Genomic DNA, 17,855 nt, shown 5'->3' on the forward strand with positions numbered 1-17,855 from the left:
GAAATAATTGCATGTAATTTTTTTGGAGACACGTAGGCCGTCTTTTATGCTAAAAAAAAATTACATATACTCTTAAAATTTATTTAAAAGAGAGGGAATACGTGTCTCGAAACAAATTCAAGTGACAATTTACAAAAATAAAGAAGTTTCCATGATTTTTTCGTTAAGTCCTATTATTAGCGTAAGTAATTTTGTTCGGGTTTTGTGCGATAAGCCAAGTGGTGAAATTGGAGACCAATTACAGAACCAAGTAGGCTTGTGATTTTGGATACAATAAATAGATCGTTTTCAGCTGTAAAAACTTTGCATGGGCGCAAAATTGTACTTGTTTGAATTCATTCATTATTCATCTATAGGAATGTCATTTCAAGACAATACGGACCTTTTTCAAAAAAGCACCCAAAAACCCAAAAATTAAAAAATAAAAAAAAAGTTTCACCGTGATCATCAGCCTCAGAATCAATAGATCGTAAACATGCAAGCGTATAGGCTTTTAAATAACTACCACTAGGTTTGTTGCATTGCACATCCAAAACCTTTTACAATTCGTTTCTTCTCATAAGAAAATATTAGTATATATTACCGTTATGTTGGATCAAATAAAAAAAAAAAAAAAAAACTGGCTCCCGCCTGGATTGAAAGTAAAAGGCAAAGCAAATAAGAAACAAGGCAAGGTAAGCTTTAGAATCTTTCATCTGTAAAAAACAAAGTGTGTTCGTAGTACCAGAGGGGACATATGTAATACGAATTTAATTTTGATTCTAATTTACTTTTTTTAAAAATTAATTAAAAAAAAATATCATAAGTAAACTGCACGGCTCGGAGCTTTTGCATTCTTGTAAAGCATGCATGGTGACTGTTACATATCAAGATTGGAATTAACAAGATCTTCAATCATGTCATAAAAGCTTGTTTGTTCTTGTTGTGTGCTGGGTCCGACCGAGTCCGACTATTTTGCAGCAGTTATACGTTACAATTTTTCCAATTTTTTCTTACACACTTCTCAAATTTTGCATCTGTTTTTTTTTCCTGAAGTAGGATAAATTTTAGATTACTCTCACGTGAATTGAGTATTTTTAAAGTGTCCTTTTTATTTTTTAAAATTTCAAATTATCTTTGTGTTTATCATAAGATAAACACAAATGGAGTGAATTGATGGAACTTTTTTTTTTCTTTTTAACTTCTTAACAAAAATGAAGTAAATTGAGATTTTTAAAGTAAAAGAGGTAATTTGAGGATAATCAATCTATAAGGGGAAGGAGTAATCCGAAATTCACTTTTAGAAATATTAAAAAAAATCGTGGCTGCTATGTATACGGTAGTATTCAATGGATTATAATTATTTGTGACAATTTAATGTTGGGCTTCGGTCTATTATTCAATCAATTTCTATGTTTTAAAAAATTATTTAAAATGTTTGTCATGTTATTTTTTTAAGTAAAATGAAAATTTAATTTTCTCTTTATTCATGTGAGCGAGTTTGAACCCTAAATTTTTATTTAAGAGATTTTACCAAGCGCGGGTACCCACATAACATTTACTCTAAAATGTTTAGGCAGGAATGGAATAGTACGGGAAGAGACATTTGGGAGCAGACTGAACCGGCAGCGAGCGGTGACTAAACGAGATAGCGATGGACGTGAGCATGGTTACACTGGTTGTTGTCGGTTGTCAGCAGCAAGCTTGAGGTTACATTTTTTGGAAGCTGCTGTGGCTGTGGCCTTTGGCCCTCTGGTGTATTCTTTGGCTGGCTGGCTGGCAAATGCTTTTTTAAACTTTAACCCCACTGTTTTTGTCCATTAGCTTTATTCCTCTTTGCTTGCTGGGGCTAACCCATCTTTAAGCAAAGAATGCTTCATGCTTGGGATGGAGGGACAACTAAATAAAACTCAATTCTCACTCAATATCCCTCTCTCTCTCTTTGTAGACTGCCAGCAAACAGTCTTTCCTTTTAGGTTAAAAATTGTAACTGCGTATGATATTGCCACGTGGTGATACTTGGAAGCTTTAGCTAAAGTGGGGTTCTTACAAGATCTTCTTAAGCAAGAAAAGCATAGTCAAGGTCCAAATCCAAAACCCCCTCTTCCTCCATTTTCCCCATTCGTTTGGTTTGCTATAGCCATTTCAAACGTGTTTCCTACACTTTATTATTTAATTCACATTTCTTTACTATGCGATCTTTGTTTTATTAAAAGGTAGAGCAATAGTGTATGATCTAAATGTTAGAAAGTAACAGTTAATGTAGTAGATGTTATGACGTACGACACTAACACATATAACAATTAATTAGTCATTTTATAACCTAAATATCATTCACAAAATATTACATACGTACTATTTTTATTGTTGAATCCTCGAACTTGAATTTTTTTTTTTTAAATGAGCTATCAATTGGGATTGACTAATAAAATAATATAACATTATTGTCCATAATATGAAATTATGAGTATCATAATTCATGTATAAGTAATGTAAGAAGGGTGTCTCTTTTTGTTACCATTTGAAGGAATAAATAAATAAAAAGATAACATTTTCGAACCACCTGAACATTAGTCTTTACAAGCTTGACCGAATGAAAAACATAAAAGTTATGAATGTGATGGTGATGATATTATCGTATGAGATTTGATATTCAAAAATAGGCAGAAAGATTTTGTAAACGTTAGAAGATTTGTTGGGTTTTTGAAGAAAGGATATAATAATATTCAGTTTGAAAAGTGATTATAAAGCAAATTCAGCGATCTATTCTAAAGTTAGATCTAAATCTAAATTCCAAGTCTTTCCCTATTTCCAATGTTTGATTACTTTGATTTATGATGATATGTGTTCTTTTGATTTCTTGTTTCAGATAAAACATTACTTACCCCATGTTAAAAGAAGAGAAACCCATAACAAGTGGACTATTGTTTTTTTTTTTAAACTTTATAAAACTTTTAATTTAAATCCATCCGTACAAATTTTGATTATGTAATAGTTATGCATCATCATATATGCAAGCTCAATCTATTACAAATTGAGATTCAAAACACAACAGAGGATTTGATACTATTTAATTTTAAGAATTTGATTGATTGATAATAATTGAGTCTATCAATATTTATAGCGATTGACAATTGATTTTTGATTTGATCAACAACTAATAAATTCATCTTGCATTCATTCTTCAAATTATCCATGAGCAAAAAGTCGGCCTCATCACTTGCATATGTTAGTATCAGGGATTTTCTTTCTGTACCCTTCAATTTTTTTCCTTTTTACCTTTCGTTTTCAGTTTTTCCAAGCATTGCAAACCTGCAATGGCCCATGACAGGTGATAGTCCATTTTAAATTTTTAGTTATGTTTAGAAAAGGCCCAACAGAGTAGGTTATGTTTACTCACTTTCAATAGCCAGTTGGAAATTGAAATACTCACCGATGTGGTATCTTATATCATCTATTGAATAATAATAGGTTAATAATTAATAATAAATTAATTAATGTTATATACATGACATTAAATAATTGGTTGCACGTCAATAAGTATTCCAACTAAGTATTTAAACTAAGGGATTACGATTCTCTCTTGATCTCATCATTTACTAAGTAAAAAACTCAAGTGCTGATTAATATTAATAAATAAATAAAAGAAAGACGATAAATCTTACTCGTATACTATCACTTAAAAAAAAAGGACCCAAGATTGGAGATTTTTTAAAACTCTGAGATTAGGAAAAAATTCTACTCTCTAAAACTAACTAAGCATAACATTTGTGTTAGAATGTGGCTTTTTTTCTTTTCTTTTTTTTTTTTTAATTCAAAGGAGTTTGAATCTAAGGAAAAGATGTTCCACTAACAATATTTTCGTTATTGCTTCGACTCAGCAATACATATTAATTGTATAAGAGTAGCTCTGAGAGTTCAGATTTAAATACTCCATTAACCATTCAAATTAAATCAAAGTTTTTAACATAATTTTGTTGAGCTACGCTGTACATAATTTTTTCTAGTGTTAAATGCATAAAACAAACACATTAAAACACACAAATGACTGAAAATAAGTCATATTATGTGCTAAAAACAATCAACTGTAGGTGAACAAAGGAACTCTCAAACAAGAACTTGCCTAATCAACTATGCATTTGGTGGATACATACAGAGATTCTATTCATTATTCGAGTACCACAAACATTACCACTCTCAAAGAGAATGTGAAAAATAAGTGAAGTTACATACAAAAATTTAGTCCAATATTTTTATTTCTTGCGAGACCCGCCACCACTCCAAAGAGATTGCCAAAAGACAGGCCAATTCCTCTGAGCCTCATTCCAACCCAAGAGTGAGCCTTCTCTCAAAGGATCCCAACTTGATGAAACAATCCCATAACTCACACCCAAAAGAGCTGCCCCAAAGAAGATGAATGACACAATGACTGGTAACCATGATGGCACATCAATCTTTAAAACAACCTTGAGGTAATAAAAAAATGGGAAGAACAAAAGCCCTACGAGCAATGGAATTCCCACTGTGAAGCCAATTCTACTTATCATTCTGTTGGTCACTATCTCTGGTATCACCCCTGCCTCTGCTTCGTCTCCTTCTTCATCTTCGTCGCCGTCGTCATCACTGTCATTGTCAGTCTTTGGCTTCTTGGCCTTTTTGGTTTTCTTTGGGGGAGGTCCAAAGCCTCTTGGACTATTCAATGTGGCATACAGTGTTGAGTTTGCTGTTGTGTTTGATAAGTGATTTCTTTTGGAAACTGGGAATCTGATGTTTTGTTCTGTGGATGAAGATGAAAATGATAAATAATGTGGGGTTATGGTGAGCTTCTTAACTGATTTTGAATGTCCATGACTACAATCAACCTGCAACACCACATAACAATGTCACCCCAACTATTTTGAAGTAACATATGATAAATTCGCACAATAAATGATGAAATGATAAATGGGTATGTGTGATAAGCTTTTTAACAAAGTTTGATTGCTCATGACTACAATCAATCTGTAACACTTGGCAATTTCTAAAGACATAAACAAATTTCAAAAAGTGGATAAACTCAATCTTCAGGGAGGAGATACATAACTCACATCACATAATAAAAACCGTAGGCAATTTGGATATGCAAAATAATAGAGAGAGAGAGGGGGTTACCTTTGGAGAGAGCTTATATGGCCATGCTATAGCAGCCATTCACTTGGTGCCTTATGAGAGATAGCTCACAAAATCTTCGACTGAACCCAAAAGACTTAAGTTTCTCAATTGGGCAGAAACGCCATTAACAAACAGAGCGCGAGAGAGAGAGGACGAGAGACTGGGAAGTGGGAAGCATAACGAGATAAGATTACCAGTAATCATGTTATTGGTGGGGTAATATTTTGACGGGCTTTTCTCAATGGGCTTCAAAATTTAGACACCCAAACTTTATTTTATTTTATTGTATTTTAAACTTTAGGCAAATTTATATTCATGGCTAGTTGGGGCCATCCTTATGAGTTGAAGTGAGCATCTATAGCTGGGTTTAAAGAACCTCATTTGCTTCGAAATCTATTGGAGACCACTTGAACAACTTATATTAAAGCATTAAGGAATACGGATATTATATATATATATATAATTGCAGCATTATTTGTTAGGAAATTTATTGAGTACTGCAAAATCTTGACAGCTACTCTTAATCCGTACCTATATGTTTCTATTGAAAGACTTGATCATTCTTTTATTAATGTCATCTCTAATTAGATAGCCTTATATATGTATATTACAATTTTAGCATTATTTGTTAGAATTTTTTGAAAACTATGAGATCTTGACGGCTACTCTTAGCTCACATCTACTTATTTTTATTGAAAAACTTGATCATTCTTCCATTAATGTCATCTCTAATTGGAAGACTCTATATATGTATATTACAGTTTTAGCATTATTTGATAGAAAATTTGCTGAAGACCATGAGATCTTGGCAGCTACTCTTAGCCCACTCCTACTTGTTCTTATTGAAAAACTTGATCATTCTTCCATTAATGTCATCTCTAATTGGATGGCCCTATATATATATATATATATATATATATATATATATTACAGTTTTAGTATTATTTGTTAGAAAATTTACTGAAGACTATGAGGTCTTCACAACTACTCTTCACCTAAACCTACTTATTTTTATTGAAAAACTTGATCATTCTTTCATTAATGTTATCTTTAATTGGATGACCTTCCGTATTTAACTATTTACAATGATACAAGTCAGGATTACCTTTCGTATTTAACTATTTACAGTGATAATTAGCTCTGTTTTTATTACCTTGGAGATTGAATGATTGATGCAACGTAAAGAAGCTTGAAAGCAACCTGTCTTTTATAGTAAGGGTAGATTTGTAATTTACTGAATACTAAATTTTAAAATTTGTAATTAACATATAATATCAGGGGTAATAATGTCAAAGCAATTGATTCTCATAATCTAATATTTTTCGGAGCAGACTTCTATCACCCGATCACATGCCCCAAATAAGTAATGAACCAATAAAAATGTTACTCTTGTCTAATAAATAATTACGAAAAGGCATAGAAAACCTTTGTAATATGAGTGTCATAAGAGTAATTTTGTTTCACTTTTTCGGATTACCTCACTTTGCATTAGTACTATAAATTTTGTATGGAGCATACGATTTGATGTAAATATTAAACAGCCCCATCTCTGTGTAAGTCAAGAGGGAAAATCCCATTTGACATTCTGTCATAACATGCAATCAAATCCTCGTAATAGAGGGAAAAACTGGCCAAATTAAGTAGAACTATGAGACACTGCAGTCGAAAACAAAATGCAAAGAAAATATTGTACAACACTTTACAATATCTAGATAGCCATTGTTAACCAGCAGTGTTTTTTATCAGTATCTTCAAAACTACAATTCCACTGAAACATTAGGCTATGAAGATCATTAAGAACAACCAGAAACCAATTCAGAAGAATTGAAGAAGAAAGGTTCAGTCGCAGAAACATAATGTCAAAATGACAGAAAATAAGGGGAACAACATGGTGCAAATGAAATATCACTTGTCCTGTAATTGTATTCAAAGTTATAACTAGGAAGTTTTGACAACTGGGGTTATAGACTTGCTGCGCTTCATATCTTTGAATCATTATTGGAAAGGCTTTTATGATCATGTTGGCTTCATTTTCACCGCATTGATGCAAGCCACCACTACAAACCCATACAGAAACAAATATTGTAAGGCAATACAACACCCGTCGCTGAGCCTGCAGTTGTTTCCCCGCAAAGAACAACGAGGTCAGAAATTAATAGAAATGAGGCCATAAAATTATATGCTAATTCCAGCCATCAAACCAATATCCAATAATCCATGGATGCAAGCCACTCCAAATCCATACAGAACCAAGCACTGTAATGCAAACAACATTCATACCTTAGCCTACAGATGTTTCCCTACAAACATCAAAGAGAGGTGGGAAATTAATACCTTAGTCTTCCAGGTCTGATCACTTCCCAACAACTCCGCAGAAAGCTGGATTGGCAAGCATCAGAAACATGGGGTAGAGAGGCCAGAGGGTGACAAAGAAGAAACATATTGGTTTATTTTTAAGGTTTTATTGTTCCCTGGTCATGTTATGGTTGTTTGGCCTTGCATGATATCATCATAGTTTCAACAGTGGACTGGAGAAGGACGAGTTTTCAAGAGATATTTTAATAATAATGTCCAAAAAGATTGTAGACATAACTTCCAATTTAAATTTCTAAGTTGAATAGATACGTGACAAATTACAAGTAGGTAAAGTATCAAAGTCAATTACATACAATTCTGGTTCTTGAGAAGTAGTTAGCCAAAACGTTTTTAGTAAAGGATGAACTAACTATCCGCTAACATGCACCTGCTCATTACCCTCGTTACTGGTTGATCTTCTAATTTCATGCCTGCACACAGGACAGAACGTTCCCCACCTAATCAGCCATGAGTCAACACAGCTTGAATGGAACTCTGCAAAGTAGCATTTGATTAAAAAAAAAAAAATGAATCAGCAGATAATTAATTTCCAATCAGTTTAAATTGCTAATTACTTAAGAGCATGACAAGCTAAAACTTACCATGTCTGCAGGGAAGAACCCTGAGATTTTCCCCCTCTCGATAGTCCTCGAGGCAAATGGAACACAATGTTTCTCTGCCATGACAGCGAACTGAAGTCACAGAGCTGAACACAAAGGAAGGTAGTGCATTCACTGTACTTCTAGGTAGCTGCCGAGTCTGTTCTGGCCTATGCCTCCGGGGACTGTCAATGGGATAAAGCTTACGCGCAAACCAGAATAATAATGGGATCGAAATAACAAAAAGTAACAACATGCCCCAAACAATTATTTTCTCAACATGCTTGTTCCAAGCATAAGACAGTGGAAAAATGCAGCATTCCCCAGCTTCGCCCCTATCATGCTCCTTTGAATAAGCACCAGTTTCCAATGTAACATAAAATGCAGGCACGTTTGCACCCTCAGGATATGTCACTAACCAAACACCCAAAAAAAAAAAAAATTATAATAATTATCTAAAATTGATTTCATACTAAAAAGGATTCTTTTTTTTTTTTTTTCAACTTACTGTAAATTAATGGAGATTTTTTTCTGTGGGCATAAACTATTGCTGCATCATATCCTGCGGCTTGAGCGTTTTGAATTTTATAGCTGAAATTACACTGCCCTCTAATCATTAAAACGAAGTTAGTTTTATTAGTTTCATTAGAGGCAACAACAGCGTTGCTTAATGGGGAACAACCATTCAGTGGATCTGCTTCATGGAGAGCTCCGCATATGCTCGACCCATTAACATCAGCAACTAAAAGAAAAGAAAAGAAAAGTAAATCATGCTACATTTTCTCTAGAAACAAACAAAGAGGTGAACTAAAAAAATTTACCGGAAAAGGCGGAAATGGCAGGAAGGTCAGGGAAGTGGACAGAGAGGGGTTTCCAAACAATAGAGGCGAATGCTAATGAAACAAAAAAGCAGAGGTGTATAAAAAGTTTTATGACAAATTTGAGGGGGTTTCTCATCTGTCTCCCTTGCTCCTCCTGTAGTAACATATTTCAAAGCCACTAAAGCATCAGTTCCAATTGATATTTGAAAACAAACACATACAATTTATCCAAATAATTAGTTGAGAGAGAGATTCCAATTGATTTTCATAAATAATTAGTTTAGAGAGAGATCGAGAGCAAGCAAGAAATAGAGAGATAGAACTTTAAGCATAATGAAGATGGAAGTCATCTTTTTCTAAGTTAATGATGTACTAAATCGCATTACATCATATTATGTGTAGTAAAACTTGAAAGGAAAACAAGGTAAAAACCCAATTCCGTCCTTATACAGGTAAAGTGACATATGATTGAAGGCTACCTTTGGTCATGCCTGCATATCACTGCTAGCTGTCAAAATTTATTTTATACTGTTATCACCCCAAAATGAATGTGCTCCTCTTATGCAGGATTAAAAGCTGCGGTGTATCAACTTACTTGAAGGCCAGATAAATATACGCAAAGTTCTACATTTATAGCACATACCACAATTCATTTCATCCAAAGTGTTCTACATCGCAAATATTGAGCAAGGAAAATACGGCAGCTACAATAGCAATTTCTCATTAAATTACTCAAAACATATACATATCGATTACATCCAAAATCTCATAAATCTTTGCAAAACCAACTTGCAAGTCTCATTTAAGTGTAAATGTAGCACCTTTCTTAAACATTTACTATAAAAGCTTAACCCACCTAACAGAATTTTTTAACAAATAGCAAATTCTTATCACAGGTTGTCAAGATGCAACAAAACCCCTGTTTGTTTACCAGGAAAATGAAGGGGAAAAAGAAAAAGCTTTGACCTACCCTTTTCAGCAAAATCCTCTAGTGTTAAAACCCTAAAAGTTGATAGCCTGGTGATTGGTGACGAAGCCAAGAATAGGCGGTAGTGACAGCAGCCGAGCTGGTGAGACAGCTCTGGCAGTGGTTTCGTTTGCTAGACTTATTCAGTGTTTCAAAGTTTTGTGAATTTTAATATTTTAGTATTTATTTACCCCACGGTTTTTGAAAGTACGTTAAAACTACCACATGCACATGAATTGGCCATCACTGCAGTGACCAAACACAACAAAAACTACATATAAAGTAATAATTAAAAATAAAAAATTTAAGTACCAATATATAGCAACACCAAGTAGTTCAGCTCAGCCTTCAAAATCAGTTTTGACATACTGCCCGTACTTGCTCTTCATCTTCTCATCGAATTCTTTGGTTTTAAACTCATCAATCTTGGCTGCATTTGCCATGGATTCCTCTTGCACTTGAGCAGCAGCAGTCGATCCACCACCAGCCGAAGCAGAGCAGAGACGCAGCAGGACCACCACCACCACCCGTTGAGACGGAGCCGAGACACAATAGCAGCAGCAGCAGCAGCCAGTTTTGCTTGAAGAACTGTCAGAGAGAGAGAGAGCTGCGACGGTAAATTGTGATTGAAGAAGAAGAGTATCCACACAGAGAGAAAGGGGGGGGGTGGGGGGGGGGGGGGGGCTGCTGTGAATTCAGATCTGGGATAAAGAGAGAGTTGTGAATTGTGGTTGAATCAAGTTTGTTCTGTAATTTGGTTTCGGATTTACAGAAAAACACATTCTCATTGTTATAATTTATGAAGTAAAATATGAATTATTTGTACTAAATTCTTATAATTGAGTTTTTGAATTTAGTCCGCCAATTTGTATTAAAAAAATGGATCCCTTTGAGTTACGTGTATGTACTTTATAATTCTCTCACATAAATAATGAATAGATCCATATCATTCACCATTCGTATGTAAGAAGATTATAAGCTATATGTATGTAACTTAGAATTAGCCCAAAAATATATATATTTGCATGAAAATAAGCCCCTAAAAACAGTACCAAATAGGTAAAGAGTTGATAAATTCAACGTATACAACTCTCATCAGAGAGTGAAGTTAGAAAATTACTAATTAGGGATCTGTTGCCCTCGTGGGTGGTCGTTTGGAATATTAGGCGTTTCTCTTTTTTGGGGGTTAATCGGGCATTTTCTTTCCTTTTTGAAGTGTTGATGATATATCTAAATAATTTTATTGAATTTTGGCTAGGGATGACCATGGGCCGGATCAGGTTTGGCCAAGCGCAAGCCCAACCTGATAACGTAAATAAGGACCCAAACTCAATAAATAATTAAATAGCCTGATTGTTTCACTTTCGTGTTGCGTTCGAACCGAGTCAGAGTCGCCCGAGCTTGACCAAATATTTTTTTTTAAAATATTTAATATTTAAATATTCTAAATTTACCTTCCTTAATTTATTAAAACTTAAAATCTTTAAAACTTGTTTAAAGTAGAACAAATATAAAAATTACTCAACATCTCAATATGAAATTATATAAATAACTAAATATAAATAAAAATCATGTCTAATTCAAATAAAACTCACAATAGTTGGGTACAAGAAAACACCGATAGATACAAAATACATTAACCCTTAATCAGATCAAATGCCTAATCAACTTTATCTAAACTTAAGTTGTTCATAAAAAATTCCTCTTTTTTGTCCAAGGAAAATCTACTCATTCAGAAGGCCTCAAGTTGAATAAGAAAAAGAGAGATTGGAAGCATCAAACCAAATGCAATGAGAAAAAAAAATGTCAATCGATGTTAAGGGCAACAATTGACACAAATTGCTCTAGTTAAATACAAAAAAAGCACATAGTGTGCTGCATAAACACTACAAAGCTAAAGTTTTACTTCTAATTCGTTCATACAACTAAATAAGACATGCTATTACAGATAATTGAACCCAATACAAGTATCAACATAAGTCATCTCTGATCACATAACCTTCGTTAGCAAACCTATATATCAATAATGCGATGCGACTAAAATTTAATTCAAAGTTAGTACCTTTTGCAGGTACAAATGAAGTGCAAACATTACACATTTATAACTAAATGAAGTAGTGCCAGTGATGGCAACCTCTGTCGTGCGTGGTTGCTGAGGCGGTGACATGAATTTAATATAAGATGAAATATAAAAATTTTAATTTAATAATTTAAACATAAAAACTATTTACATTATCTACAATAATTTTGAATATAAATGTTAAATTCAACAATTAGATATTTCAGTTTCATTAAATTAAATTGAACAATCTTGTCCAGCATTATAATGATCAAAAGTTAGTACTCTCTGTGTGCGTATATAGAGTTAGTCTAATCTAATCTAATATAATATAATCTAATATAATCTAATATAATCTAATTTGATCCCGTCATGCCTTCCAAATGCAACCTAACTGTAAAGTCGCAACACATATTTTAAGTTCATTGCAATAAAAAAAGAATAAGACAATTTATCAAATAAATCTTAAAAGTAATATAAAAATTTGCACAACTTTTATATTATTATTTTTCTTTTAAGATTAATTTGATAAAATAGTTATTAGTAAAATTATTGTAAAAATATCAAACATTACTTTAAGTTGGCTAATATTAATTTATTTATAACTAATTATTAGTAAGATTGTTGGACAAGTACAAAAAATGCTAGTTCTTTCACACGAATATTTATTAATTATTTTACTAATAAATAATTATTCTTTAATGTGCTAATTAATATTTTTATAGATAAATTACTTATTGTAAAAAGAAAAAGAAAAATAAGGGTAACAATGTAACATATTTAACAATGTAACACTATTGTGAGCATCATCATCATCATCATCATCATCACAAGTTTGTAACCACCTAAAAAAAAACTGATGTTGAACCCTAAGGAATCAACTTGGTTGAAGCATTCTGAAAACTTAAATGGCTTGAAAATCAAAAGGATTGTAGAGTCTGATCAGTTCTGAAAATAAGAACAAACTCTGCCCAAGAATCTTTACAAGATCAATTCAAGTTGCACACACAATTAAGCAAATCAAATCAACCCAATAACACGAATATATTATAACAAAGACTCGTAAATGAATCAAGAATGAACCACGAGCAGAAAGCAAGTCAAAACACAGAACACACAGAGATACATGGTTTAGTCTTTTGCAAGACCTACATCTACCGGTGAATCCATCAGGCAAGCTTTCATTGACGAATTAAGGATTAAATTATAGAATTATATTATTGAGACTACAGAGAACAAGATTATTCTTTCTCTCTCGATTTTCCATCTATAACTCTCTAGAATGATCTAGAAAACTCCTATGAAAAAGTAGCTTGTAAACTAGCTTTATAACACCTTCAATAACCCAGAATGCACAGATGCTTGACATGTATCCAAGAGGCCGTTATAACGATATTTGGCTTCACTTAAGTAATCACATGCTTGATCACATGACAACTTCAAATTAGTTCAAAACGCTTCTAGTTGATGGTATTAGATGTTAAGTGGTCATGTACCCTTCGTGTCTCTATTAATCCATTATGAATGTTGTGACACTGCCATTTTGATTATAAGGTGTTTGTATTCACCTTATAAGCAACATGGACCTTTCTCTAGCCGCGACGCTGAGCTAAAAATGACTTGAATAAATGTCATCAATATTCCAATTGCGCCTCGACTACATTTAAAATGAAGAAAACTATCTGGGAACCTGCACTCAAAATTTAAGCAACTAACACCTTCGATTTTCATAACACGTCCTAATGCAACATTGTAACAACTTGGCATGCGAACCTAAATCTCTGTCCTAAATCTACATGCCATTTTGGAAAGCACACAATCAGTACTCTGTTTCAGGATATATTTAAGTTCATTTTTGTAGTTTAGCCAACATGAAACTATAATTTTACAGAGCTCACTTCAGGACATATTGATAGAGTCTTTGATCATTTCATGCAAAGAATGCACTTTACTTTACATTGTCCGAATATAGTTCAATACTAAATTAAATACAAGCCAATTACATTACAAATCATCTACACTGCTATACAAGTCCCTTAAATAGTAAAAAAAATTATGATATTCCTTACTATTTTAACACTTAGAAGCACGTTATGAAAACCCATAGGTGTTTCTGCTTTTATACACTGAACGGGAGGCTAACCCCCACCCATTTTAGCCCCAGTGTGGTCATGCCATGACTTACGCTTATGGTTCAGAGCCCCGTCAACCTGCACAGAAGATGTTACCCAAAACTTCAGATCACAAATAGTCAGGAAATTATCTAAGATTTACTCTAGTCCAAAATTCCACCAGACACAAGCCTACAGAATCCATGAACATATAAATATTACTCAGCGTACCTATACTATAGTCATGTGCCTCCAATATAATGTATGTCAAGCACATTTAGATTTAGCTAAATTCTAAACACCACCTATCAAGTTGTAGTAGACCTAGGCAATGTCCTTATTGTCTCATCATAAGTACATTTAACTCTCATTGTGTTTCCTTTCGCAACTCTATATTTCACTAGAGCATATATAACCAAAAAAAGAAAAAAAACTTATCACGCACAATCAGCTCAGTTTACACTAGAAAGGAACAAAATTTTCAAAAGCAAGACTTAATAGAACAACTAATGATATTCCATACATACACAAGCATATGAACAAAATTACTAACTTTGCAACCGTTCCTTGTTTAGTACGTTGTTATTTCTAAATAGCTTTCACCATATCAAATAATATGAAAATAGAAAAATAACAAATGAACAAATTTGGATGACATGTGTAAGTCTCTGGTAGTAATTATTTGGAGGAAAAAAATGAAAAACTCTCATTGGTAATTACGTTACAATAGAAAATTCAAAAACCTTGCAGTTGTACACGCATTCAATTTCTTGTCATTTTTTTAACAATAACAAAAATAATCTCTCCAATAGCTTCTCCTGCTAATTCAAATGTATCTCCACCTAGTTCTATATCTTCAACTACTTGCTCTTGTTCTTGTTTTGTCTTCTTTTTGCCCTTTTTATTTGCCCATAGAAAGACAAGCATCACGCCCAGAATAGCAGTCCATCAAGTAAGCTGAAATTAAAAATTTGCAATTGTGGAAAATGATGATAAACTTAAATATTATATGTTCCTTATAGAAGAAAAAGAAAAAAAACTGTTAATTACCTATTTAGATACATTGATTTGTGTATAAATAAGCAGCTATCGATAATTAAAAATACTTGCTAAAGAGTACTAAATATTGCTACATATACAGGTCCTTGAGTTCTTATGCACCAAGATGTACAAATGGCGTTCAAGCTAAAAGCCAAGATACCCTGCAGCATATATATCAAATTACCGTTAAAACATTTTTTGGCATTAATTTAGTATGTGATTATATAAATATAAAAAAAAAATTATCGACATAATAGTTGCTAACAATCTAATGTTGAAGCCCAATTTCCATTCAATCCAATCTTTTTTTGTGCAAAGTGCAATCAACACTGATTGCATTGCCGCAAAGAAACTTGTGAGGGCTATATTAGTAAAAAAAAAAAATGGAAATCAATGGTTTAAATGAGTCTGCAAACATAATAACAAAATAAGTCACGTTACTCAAAGAAAATTATGAATACACCGCATGATAAAATAACATACATAATCATATTTACCTGATGGACAAGTCTAACTGAATATGATAAACAAGAGCCCCCAGCCAGTAATGAATCAATGGTATGTTTGTGACGTTTCAATTGCCATTAGTCTCCTGTGCTTCTTGTACACATAATGCTCAGGTGTGTTGTACTATCATGGCTCCTCTGTAGAAGAGGAGTAATATGGCCGTTGCTAGTAATATAAGACCTTATTTTAGTATCATTAACATGTTTAGTCATATTTTTCAATAATTATAAAAAAAAGAACGGGACTATTGACACCCCTCTAAATGCCTCTTAAAACCCCTTTAATTATTTTACAGTTTTAACTTTTATTAAAATTACATAATAGGACAATTTCTAATTAAACTCCACTCAAAAGTGCCCATCATACAATTAGAATATTACTAGGTCTTTGCACATTAAAGGTCCACATCCTATTAGATACATTAAAGCTCATAATACCAAAAATCTTAATAAATCACTTTTAATTAGACTTAACATTATATGACAGTCTGCAACACATAATTATTAACACATAAGCCTAATGTTGGATTAAGGATTCAACAATATTGGATTAAAAAAGTCCAACAAGATATCGTCTTTTTTTTTTAATTCTATTATGCACATATTATTATACAACTAATATTACATCAGACTATACAATTGGGACCACCGTCATACATTAATCCACAAGCACTTGCCCAGATGCTTTTAAGGCCACTATCTTTAGTCAATTAGTTGATAATTGAGAGAGAATTAAAACTAACCTCCATAAACACTACAAGAATATTGGTCTTTAGCGACGAAACTATTTTCGTCGTTGTAAGTACATTTTAGCGACAAAAAAGGACTTTTATCACTAAAGTCATAATAGAAAAATTATATTTAATTATCACTTTTAGCGATGAAAAATTCGTCGCTAAAGATGACGTATAACGACCAAAAATTAGTTTCGTCACCAAAAAATTAGGCGGCAAAAAACAAATGTTGGCGCCCAAACCTTTAGCTATTAAAATTTGATATATTTTTCGTCGCTAAAAATAGTTTTAGTTACGAATAAATTTTGTTGCTAAAACTCTTTGATATGCCAAAAAAACATGTTTTGGCGACGAAAATAAATTTTGTCGCCAAAAATTATTTTAGGATGAAACATATTCATTGCTAAAACTCTTTGTATGCCAAAAGAACTTGTTTTGGGGATGAAAATATACTTCGTCGCTATAAATAATTTTAGCGATGAATACATTTCGTCACTAAAACTCTTTGATATGTCAAAAGATCATGTTTTAGCGACGAAAATATATTTCGTCACAACAAATTGTTTTAGTGACGAATATAATTTGTCGCTAAAAGTCTTTGATATCTTAAATGGCCATGTTTTAGTAAGAAAAAAAATTTCGTCGCTAAAACTGATTTGTGCGACGAAATGTATTTTTGTCGCTAAAAATTGTGAAAATTTTAAAAAAAATTTGTGGATGATTTTCTGCTAAAATTTAAGACCTTTAGCGATGAAATTGAATTTCGTCGCTGAATGTGTGCTTTTAGTGGTGAAAATCTCTTTTGGCGAAAAAATATTTCGTCGCTAAAAAATGCCAAAATTTATAAAATTTTGCCGGGTTATTTACCGCCAAAATTAAGTTTTAGTGACAAATTTGAAATTTTGACGCTAAAAACTCCTGTAACCTATTTATATACCATTTACTTCATTTTTTTCATTCTTTCTTTCATTCTCTCATTCTCTCATTCCCTTACTTTTATTCATTAATTCTCTCATCTCTAAATGTATAATTCTCATTTTCTAATTTAATCTTTACTTCTTTTCTGTTTTATTTTGAACATGGTGTAATTTTTCTTTTTTTACTAAACTTATTTATTCCAACTTATATTATTATTGAATTTGTGTCTATTATGTTAACGGATTATTGTGTGTTTATTTGTAGGGAATATTGAAGACCAATTACATCAAGAGGAAGAAAACTAAGAAATTTCTATTCATTTGTAACAATTTTCTTTCAAAAAAAATTATTTTTGCATTGTTCATCAATAAGAATAATTGTTTTTATCATTATGGTGTTAATTGTCATTGTAATTTTGTATTAAAAATAATAATATTTTATAATAAATAAATGAAAGAAGAATGATACCTTTTAGCGATGAAATAGTGTTCGTCGCTAAATGTATACTTTTAGCGACGCAAAAGTATTCGTTGCTAAAAGTTCTTTGGCGACGAAACATGATTCATTGCTAAAAGTATTTATTGCAACGAAAAATTTTTTGTCGCTAAAAGTAC

The 17,855-nt window shown here is 32.4% G+C and overlaps 2 protein-coding genes across 3 annotated transcripts; both read right to left on the minus strand.

Moving 5' to 3' along the window:
- Positions 1-4,084: 4,084 nt before the first annotated feature.
- On the minus strand, positions 4,085-5,321 carry LOC102623704 (protein PAM68, chloroplastic). The gene is made up of 2 exons (XM_006471272.4): positions 5,131-5,321; positions 4,085-4,841 (listed from the first exon to the last, which is right to left on the minus strand). Exons 1-2 carry the CDS (start codon positions 5,167-5,169, stop codon positions 4,233-4,235), a joined length of 648 nt encoding a protein of 215 aa, XP_006471335.2. The 5' UTR covers positions 5,170-5,321; the 3' UTR covers positions 4,085-4,232.
- Positions 5,322-6,807: 1,486 nt separating this feature from the next.
- On the minus strand, positions 6,808-10,800 carry LOC102621753 (receptor homology region, transmembrane domain- and RING domain-containing protein 1-like). Of its 2 annotated transcripts, none has more exons than XM_052440468.1 (6): positions 9,876-10,170; positions 8,906-9,059; positions 8,593-8,826; positions 8,088-8,498; positions 7,874-7,980; positions 6,808-7,243 (listed from the first exon to the last, which is right to left on the minus strand). In XM_052440468.1, the coding sequence occupies exons 2-6, from the start codon at positions 9,039-9,041 to the stop codon at positions 6,839-6,841; spliced, it is 1,293 nt and encodes a 430-aa protein (XP_052296428.1). In that variant the 5' UTR covers positions 9,042-9,059; positions 9,876-10,170; the 3' UTR covers positions 6,808-6,838. The 2 variants fall into 2 exon arrangements, with proteins under 2 accessions (XP_052296428.1, XP_052296427.1); XM_052440467.1 differs by lacking the exon at positions 9,876-10,170 and adding an exon at positions 10,185-10,800 and having other exon boundaries at positions 6,809-7,243.
- Between the last annotated feature and the right edge of the window lie 7,055 nt (positions 10,801-17,855).

This window comes from Citrus sinensis, chromosome 5 (genome assembly GCF_022201045.2).
Source record: "Citrus sinensis cultivar Valencia sweet orange chromosome 5, DVS_A1.0, whole genome shotgun sequence".
In the NCBI taxonomy this organism is placed as follows: Eukaryota; Viridiplantae; Streptophyta; class Magnoliopsida; order Sapindales; family Rutaceae; genus Citrus; species Citrus sinensis.